Source organism: Schistosoma haematobium, chromosome 1 (assembly GCF_000699445.3).
Source record: "Schistosoma haematobium chromosome 1, whole genome shotgun sequence".
NCBI classification, from domain to species: Eukaryota; Metazoa; Platyhelminthes; class Trematoda; order Strigeidida; family Schistosomatidae; genus Schistosoma; species Schistosoma haematobium.
Genome location: NC_067196.1, coordinates 55,466,281 through 55,476,038, shown reverse-complemented (window position 1 = coordinate 55,476,038; position 9,758 = coordinate 55,466,281). Strand labels below are relative to the sequence as shown.

General features: G+C 29.8%; 1 protein-coding gene across 1 annotated transcript; it reads right to left on the bottom strand.

Annotated features, from left to right (window-relative positions):
• Positions 1 to 1,154: 1,154 nt before the first annotated feature.
• Positions 1,155 to 9,382, bottom strand: A12_3 (Tegument antigen). The gene is made up of 4 exons (XM_051209117.1): positions 9,152 to 9,382; positions 8,923 to 9,120; positions 6,376 to 6,464; positions 1,155 to 4,674 (listed from the first exon to the last, which is right to left on the bottom strand). Exons 2-4 carry the CDS (start codon positions 9,064 to 9,066, stop codon positions 4,335 to 4,337), a joined length of 573 nt encoding a protein of 190 aa, XP_051074544.1. The 5' UTR covers positions 9,067 to 9,120; positions 9,152 to 9,382; the 3' UTR covers positions 1,155 to 4,334.
• Between the last annotated feature and the right edge of the window lie 376 nt (positions 9,383 to 9,758).

Here is a 9,758-nt window from a genome sequence, read left to right as displayed (position 1 = left end):
CTTTCATTTCATTACATTGATTTTGCATTTGAAAATATCTGTCTCTCTCCACGCATCTCTCACATTCACATCATTTTACTGGTGTATATTTCTCATATCATTGTATTTCATTGAACTCTCCTAACACCTATAATTCATGTGACGAAAACATTTTAATTATTTTACTGTAATCAAATTATGTTCCAATGTGAGTTTAATAATTTTATAAACCTTCTTATTTGCACGAACACAACATATTGTTTTAACTATTTACTCTATAGAATCTTTTATTACAATCTTTCCGTGATCTCATTATATCAGTACATTATTAACATGTTCTCACAGAATTAATACCTGAAATTTCTTATGTATATATGTATACATATGTATACAATCGTACACGTTTATAATAAATTCTTTGATAAGCGATCCATTTACTGAAGTCCTTATTCCTGTCATATTTTCTCAGATCTTAATTGTTGTTGATTTATAAAGTAAATGATGAATTTGTCAAACTTCCTTACAAAATCTTGTCACGTTAATTCTTTTCTAGAATATGGTATTATTTGTTATCTTGTAATTTATATATTTTATTACAGTTTGTAAATTCTTTGAGTGTTTATTTAATGTTCAATTAATAATGAATCAAAGGATCTTTATATGTTCAGCTGATATATACAGATATTTTAAGATACATTATAGAAATGTTCATTATTTTAAGTAAGTTGTCAAATTTTTCATAGCCTTATATATGTAATCTAATAGTTGAGTTCATGAGTCAATTAAAGATAGACCGCCATAGATAACCTTGCAAGTTGAAAGTGGTACTTCTAAATAATTTTATAGACTAAAAAGTTAAAATAGTTTTCTACCCGTTAATGATTCGTATTATCAATATCTAATAAATAACAATATCATATAAGTCATACTCATCAAAATATTTGCAATTTTCAAACATTTATACTCATAGGTTTCATTACCAAGGCTTGACCTGATAATTTCGAATGCATTGAGCATTGGTTAGATTGTTATTAATAAATTAATATATTTGTAATATCTCAATGAGTAGAAAAAAAAAGATTTTCTGACATTTTGTGACTCATTGTAAGCCACTTCTTCAGAGAATATTACAAATATTTCATTAGTTGAGATCATGAGTCGATTAAAACTAAACCGCCATGGAAAACCTGAATGCACTGGATGGCCATTTTGTTCTAGTATGGGACTCCTCAGCAGTGCGCATCCACGATCCCACCTCGCGAGATTTCTGACACAGATCTATCGGTCTCGCGCGTGAATGCTTAACCTCCAGACTACTGGGCTGGCATCCAACGGTGTGAATGTCTAACTTCAACTATTCCACGAGATCGAGCGAAACATCCATCATTGTCTTCAGTGATTTACTACCCCACAACAGACCCGGCTGAACTCAATTGGTCACTGCTTTCCACAATAGGACGAAACAGCCATCCAATACTTCCAGGTTTTCCATGGTGGTCTAAGTTTAATGGATTCATGATCTTAACTATTAAAAATACTATAATATCCAAAAAACAACCCTTCTGATAATACAAATATAGTAATTTGTTTATATTTACACTTATATTCAGAGACTCTTCAATATTTGAAATGATTTAAAAATCCCCGGATGTCAATCTTACAGGCAATAAAATTAAGATCTACTTTAAGGTATCAAGATGATTAGTTACTTCTTTGCAGTACTTCAAAATAAATCAAATTTTTATCAACAAAAAAATATTTTTTTATTTGGAACTTATTTTAATTTAACTATACATCTGATTTATACATAATTTTTCGAAGTAATAACAAAGCACAAAGAATATGAAGAGTTTGACAAACAAAAACGTCAATTAAAAAAACCTTTGGTATTTAGTATGATTATTTATTCAAATAAACATTCGGCATATTGAATGTTTAATAAAATAAACGTATTTTTCAAAGAGTTTACGCTATAAAAGTTGAAGTTTTTCTTTGGTAGAATTTAAAATTCACGCCTTAATTTGCTTAGTGATGAAAAAACCGAACGAAACTAAATTTTCTACTTCTATTTTTCGATTCAGTTTTAATCATAGAATTAATAAGCAATTAAACTAGTTGATCATTATAATGACAATAAATACAGAGAAAATCAAAATGGTTCCCTATTTACTAATTTAGGATTGTCATTTTCTTAATTAATCTTTTTAGTAATTTCTTCTTTCCTTTCCATTTACCGTATAAAGTATAAAAAATAAATTCGGATGTTTTTGATGGAGTTTTGTTCTCTAAGCTGTATGGTTTAGTTTCGGAGCTTTTATCGTTCTTCTGAACGATATCATCAGCACAAACTTCATATAGAATTGAAGTGTTCGAATTTCTCCACATTTGGTTCAAAGCTTGTCCTGTAGACCTCGATGTTGATTGGTTCTTGTTGACGTTAAATGTGTCATTGTTTATTTCCTTGTTTTGGTTGTATCTCCACCTCTCAAATTCGAATGTTTAAGGAGAAAAACAAATATGTGACCAGTATGTGAATTTAGAAGCTTGTCAGAACTAAACTCAATGTGGTCACCTTATAAATTATTGGTAATTAGATTTGAGTGAGATATTAACAAAATACTTTTAATCCATAGTTTTGATGTTTGAATTACATTGTTTTCCAGTTTGCTATTTTGTTTGATTAAATTTGTCAGAGAAACTTTAGAAGTTCATGTTTATATACACGAAATCAGCTTTTGATGACGAGTCAAATACATTTATATTCAAAGGGTAGTTCCTAATACTGTTTATATTCGAATATACAATTAGAATTTGAAAGCTTAGTATATTATGAAACTCGGTCGACCGGATAACACGACTGACTGTTTCATTTATGCAGAAAACTCAACCGTACAAAAATATACAGTATTATTTCCCTAAAATAAATACTACAGAATAAGTAACTTCATAAAACAGTTTTAAATAACTTATAACAAAATAAATAGCGATAGGTTAGAAAATGTCCATTTCCTACCATTTTGTAAGTCCCGAATAGTATATCTTTTCACATGATTTGTTACTTTTCTTCAAGGTAACTATCATTTTCATGAAATAACTTGAACAAGCTATTTAAGTATTGTTCAAACTGTGAATATTATCATGTTACTTAGCTGAATTCAAACCTATAATTAGTTTCGTAATGGACTCAAGACGTTTTATTGAGAAATGATGATTAGGAGAGTCCAATCATGTCAGAGACTATTCAGTTAACCACTGCTGGATGATAGTTCTATTATTTCATTAGAATTGACGAAATTCAGAAATACAGATCATTGGGTTCTGGTTCAGTGATCTAAATACGTGTTCGCTGATTTATATGATAGTGTTGAATTTAATCCTTAGTAAAGTCATGAATGGATATCAATTAGTGAATTACGTATTGAGATGAAATAATTATCTATTGCTACCTAGATTTCAGCATTCCCTTATTAAGTCTCACTCCGTGGCGAAAATTATCTTCACAATTGTCTTTGGTGAAATTATGGTATTAAGTTAGTTTTCCTTATAAACAGTTTGTCTGTTAGTTATAAAAATTTAAGTTAATCGTAGATTTATTCGTCAAAAAAAGCCGTAAATGTTTTACTTTTGCTCACTTTAAGGATTAATCACTCACAACAAATAATTAATATTATATCCTAAACGCTTTTAGCGTTCTTTTGTTGAGTTCGTTTTTTACAGGATGGGGTCGCTAACTCCGTGCCCAACCCTCCTCCTTTATCCGGGCTTAGGATCAACATGAACCCCAGAGGGGCTCCACGCTCAATCCCAAAGGAGAAGAAGAAGACCGAAGAACACATTACGCTGAGAAATGGAGACAGATATGAGAAGAATGAACAACAATTGGATAGAGCTAAAAAGAAAAACCCAGGACAAAATGGGTCGGAGGATGCTGGTTGGCAGCTTTCGCTCCACTGAGAGTAACAGGCATAAGTAAGTAAGTAATATCCTAAACGTCTTTAACCTCATAAATATTTTAATAGATTAATCCTATCAAGTTGAATAAAACAACGTGACCAAGATATTCAACACTTAAAATCCATACGTTCTTCATCTTTCTTTCAAAAAATCTTAAATTTTATTCATTGCAAAACTGAAAAAAAATAATTGAACCCATTTACTGATGAACGTTTTTTGTTATTACAGAGTAGTGTATGTTTAAATTAGCGAAAATGAATTAATGGCTATGGAATGTTTAACAAATTGGAAATTATTTGAGAATCCCTCATTTTTCTTAAAGTTTTAAAATGTTCATCTACACACTGTTATGATATTGTTTTATGAATCCATAGTCAGTTGTATTTTTATTAATATAGTTATTACTGAGATGGTGTTCTCCATGCTAAACAGACATAATTATTATACTTGAATTGTATTGATAAAAATGGTTCATGGGAAAAATTCATCCAATATGAACCAGTTAATATAACCACTTGCCATACACGACCATAAGTATTATCCAATAATGTTTTCATTTTATTTGCCACCTCTTTTATATCCTTATTTGTTCGACTACTATTATCAATATATTCTTTAAATTGATAACATATATCATATTGTTTTGTTTTTGACATAGTTGCTGCAATAATTTCAACATTTGGTGGAAGTTTAGAAACCTTGCCATCTTTTTCTTTTTTTAATTCTTCTTTTTCACGTCGACTAAAGTAGAAAAAAGTAAACAGTAGATTTCTTTTTTGAATAATCACCAACAAAGTTAATATACTAAATCTATTGATCTAATTACAGTTTACCATTTTAGTGAATTAATTCAAATCTCTGAGAACTTTTATCGGTAAAGTTCAGTGTTAACTTTTCTGATTGTAACAACAGATGACATGGATTGTTCTTAATCAGTTTAGATTATGGGTCTGAAATGGTTCGTTTTCATTATAAACTTACATAGAGGAAGAGCAATATTCTCAGAAAATCGTTGTTCTGGTTGTATTAACAGGGCAGGAATTCCCAAAGTATTTAGCAAAACAGTGTGACGTGAACGATTGATTATTTCGTAATGTAAAGTAGCCTATAGGTGAAAATTCATCAGTATGGTATATTTGCAAATTTATTCACAAGAAGTAAGATTATGCTCAGAACACAACAGGTTGATTATTCATATAAGATTATCGATCTCAAGTTCACAATATTCAACGTCAGAAGTTGTTAGCTGATGACACTTACAAAAAGTTCCACAATACCTTTAGGACAATTATCCTTTTGACCTCATTCAACCTCATAGACGCGCTAGTCCGAGATATCTTCGTAATGATCAATCTCTTAAACACTGTCGACTCACTTTTCATCAGACAGTGTAGAATCAAGAATTGAATAAGCAAACTTAATAGATAGGATATTGTATACAATGTGAAAGAAAATCGTCGGATGAACGGAATAGAATATAATTCAAAACAAACAGTAAGTTAAAAATTGTTCAGCAGACAGAGAACCAAATTCACGTATATTTTTTCAAAAATCATGCCTTATGCTCGAATGTGCACAAAATGTGGCTAGTTTGACCTTTAAATTCTAATACGACTAAAGTTATTTATTCCTTAGTTCATCTTTATAAAGTAATAACTTGCTATTAAATAAATACGTAATAAATATATCGTTTTTCGATGGCACAATAATATCAGTAAACACTGCCTATATGTTAGTATTTTATTTTCAAACTTTTAAAATAAAGTTTGTTTGTATTGGTTGTCTGGATCTTCCCACTGATGTTTAGGACCGAAATCCATCAGTCTCTTTTGGGATATATGCATCCTGCGCGGATTGCCACGATAATGCCAGCAGATCACAGGAATTTGAGGAGCAGATGGATTGTGGTCAGCAATGAAATTCAGGATGCACATTTTATGTTATATAGGACTCGTCATCTGGATATACCTGCATTGCAGAGTCAATCTTTACTCCAGGGCTACAACCTAGTAACATTCGTTTCCGTCGCTGACCACCATCCATTTACGCTTAGAATGGTTATGACTTACTTGCAATATCGAGATGATTCGAACAGGATACACATAAAACAAAAAGTGACTGATCAATTACATTCCTAAACGTCAGTGAAAAGATTCAAATAACCAATACAAGTGAATTGAACTTTGCGTAATTACACAAGCTAGTGGCTATTTTGACTCATTAGTTAACGACATTAAAACATGACTATCAGTTATGATTATTGTCTCATATAATAATATCATGAATATTTATTTAGAAAGTAAAACATCCTTTCCATCTTCAACTATCATTGTTCAATAATTATTATATCAGAAATTCATTTAAATTACTATATTTTATCACTGCCGTTGATTCGAATTTGTTTTTTGTTTTACAAAATAATTCAATAATTTTAATGCTTACATTTCTGATACTTTTAAACCGAATCCACGGCAGAACTCTTCTATACTGATTTTATTATCTTTATCAGTATCAAACCTCGCTATCCATGGCTAAGAAAAATTTAAGAAAAAGGTAAATGAAAGTGAAAGTAAAAAATAAACATACTCCTAATTAGATATCATAGATAAAGAATATTATAAATAGTTTAATAGTCATTTATATTTGTCATCAATAGTATAATTTAATTTGCTTGAAAAAAGGTATCTTTCTGGGTTATTCTCTAATATACGTTTATTTTTTAATTTTCTATTCTGATTGTTTGTAGTAAATCTAATAGAGTATGTACTACTAATTTATATTAAAGTACATTTTACTGTAAATGATGGTATTCCACTTACGAAATCATACTCTATTGTTTGGAACAAAGTTGTATCTGTAATCTTTGGGGAACTGATGATTTCTCCAATATTGTAGAAATGTAGTAGTGGTTGTGTCAACTAACGTGAAACATAGGTTTAGAGATTTGGTTTACATCATCATTTAAGAGCTTAAAATCACAAAGATTTGTGATCACAGTAGAATTTGACTATCACTAGAAACTAGACAAAAATTGCATTGATAATAAATCAGTATGTAGTTCCCAACCAGATATTTCTTTTAATATATCTAATCTAGACTAATGAACATCATTGTTGATATGAAATTCACGGAAAAATGTGAATAAAATTCAAATTAGAGACATCGTTAATTAAATTAACGAACATTAATTGTAATAAATGACGTTTTCTACCCAACAAAATAAATGGGTTGAATACGCATTTTGATTCCAGGTCATTAATTGCCTCAACAGATTCTTCAAAACAATCATCTTCAACTGTTATTAAAATCGAATGGAATTATAATTGGCTTATTGTTCATAATGAAAAATTACTAAAAATATGAGTACTGTTATTGCATTAATAAATACCACTATACAGTGTAATTTGTATGAAATTACAATAAGTTTTTGATTTATTTTCAATGGAAATCTATAGAGCTTCAGTTATATATAGGTGAATAATATTATTCTCTAATTCGTATTTAACACCTTAATCATGTTTGACTTATAGAAATTGTTTATGGATCGATCGATTCTTACTTTTTCCTGTTTTCACTAGGTAATCAATAATATCGTAAATGATATTTATGACAATTTCCTCATGAACACTATATTTCCATAATAATAATACAAAAATAATCTTTTGGTTGAGGTCATCAACCGATTGATGTTAGGCCACCATGGAAAACCTGGAAGCACTGGACGGCCGTGATTGCTTGAAGTTAGACATTAACACCGTTGGATGCTGACTCGGTGGTCTAGAGGTTAAGTGTTCACGCGCGAGGCTATCGACTTTTGAAGTAATGCTCAATTTATTTCAGACTGTTATGTTCAATTTTGATATAAATACCTACTAACTCATTGGTTTAGCATCAGAAAATGAATAATGTTGAAAGATTTACCCTAAGTATATAACTTTCTAGTTATAGAACGATTGGGTCGTGAGTGGGTGGAAGCGAACCGAATACATGATAATTTTAAGTGGAAACTATTTTAATCTGTAATGCGAATCTACGAAAATTATTTTTTTCCAAAATACTTAAGTCAAGTAGAATATAGCCAGTAATGAACACTTCTAGTATTTACGGAGGCAATAGTGATTATATTTATGGCATTGCGTACTTTAAGCTGGTTGATGATTGATTTTCAATGATTTTATTAACTGTCCAGATAACAAAATCAATGAGAACATTGAAAAGAGTTGAACCATTGGAATTTGTATACTGTTGGCTAAAAGCTTGTCATGTTGTTAAGAGGATGTGATTGCATGTTACGATTTGAGAACGTTTATTTAGGTTATGTTTTCCTCTGACATGATCAATAATCATACCACAATTCTTTGTCAGCTTCTGATATTTCCTACAAGCAATTACTGAGCCTACTAATTTACATTATGGACATATCATAGTTAAAAAACCAATGAAAATCAAAAAGTATTGAGCAGCTATTTACCCTAGTATAGGGCTCGTACACATTGCACACCCACGATATCGCCACAGGAGATCGCAACCAGTACCTTCAAGCCTTGGGGAGAGTGCCCAACTTTAAGTTAATTAGGCCGGCATACATCTCTAACATCAAATAATTTGTAGTATAGCTCAACTGCTTTCCAACGCCATTGGTATGTAACTACCTCACACTTGACATGGATAAACTTTACCGGTCAAGGCTTTTCATCGGAACTTCAGAAATCACCCCACCAAATTAATCACTGATGAACATATGTTTATTAATAATAGTGATTATTATTATTCAGCTAACTGTTCACTTTATCTTAAACTTATTATTAGTGAGTTTGATTTGGAAAAAGACAATGAACATTTCACAATTTAACCATTTAACTCAAAGAATATAACATTGATAAAATACTCATATTGAACTGCAAAGCTATTTTGTTATTTCAACAACGAATAACATTAAAATATAAAGCAAAATAAAATCTTAAGAAACATGTAGAAGGGAATACTTACATCGATCAATCTCATATCCAAACGATTTTTTTGACAGTATTTAATTAATTCTTGTTTATCAATCATTTCATTGTTATCTGCATCCATTTCTAAAAATGCTCTGATAAACTCTTCCATTGAACTCAATCTCGTTTCGGTTGACATAATTAATTTTTATAATGATATTTGGGAAAAACAAATGACAACTATTCTCTTTGTCTATTCTTCTTTGTAATTTAAATTGGCTTACTTTTCTTGAACGACCTCGACGACGAAAGTGAGTTAATATAAATTACTAAAATGGAAACAATTCTTAAATCGACTAGTTAAATTAATCGAATCGTTTATATGCATATATTTCTATATATATATATATATATATATATATATATATATATATATATATATATATACGTGTAAATTAATTCATTTACACATGCAATATCTGATTAGATAAGAATTTCGTCGATATGTAATCGTCTACACTTTTATCATTTAAAATAAGCAATATGTTTATTGTATTTGTGTTAAGTTTGTTAGCTTATACCCATGATACATACAACAAAAGTTGACGAGTAAGTAATCGAGGCAGCTAGGTAGGTAGATAAATTATTACATGTAATTGATTAGATATAAAAAAACGTTAGTACATATGTATATATTTCAAATTACTCTCAATATATAACTACGCTTCTAAAGATAATCACAATATTTTATCAATAAAAATGTATCTCAAAGTACCATTTCTTAACAACAATATTTTGATGAAAACGTGACACATAACAATTAGATTATGTACCAACAAATATGTCGTTCAAAGTCTAATTCGTTTTGTTTTATTTGTAGATTCAGACACA

Bases quoted from the DNA above. Each gene is read 5' to 3' on its own strand.
- A12_3 (XM_051209117.1), bottom strand. From the start codon at position 9,066: ATGTCAACCGAAACGAGATTGAGTTCAATGGAAGAGTTTATCAGAGCA. The intron at 6,465-8,922 runs GTAAGTATTCCC...AATTTTTCTTAG, and splicing joins TGGATATGAGATTGATCGAT to CCATGGATAGCGAGGTTTGA. The intron at 4,675-6,375 runs GTAAGCATTAAA...TTTCTACTTTAG, and splicing joins GGTTTAAAAGTATCAGAAAT to TCGACGTGAAAAAGAAGAAT.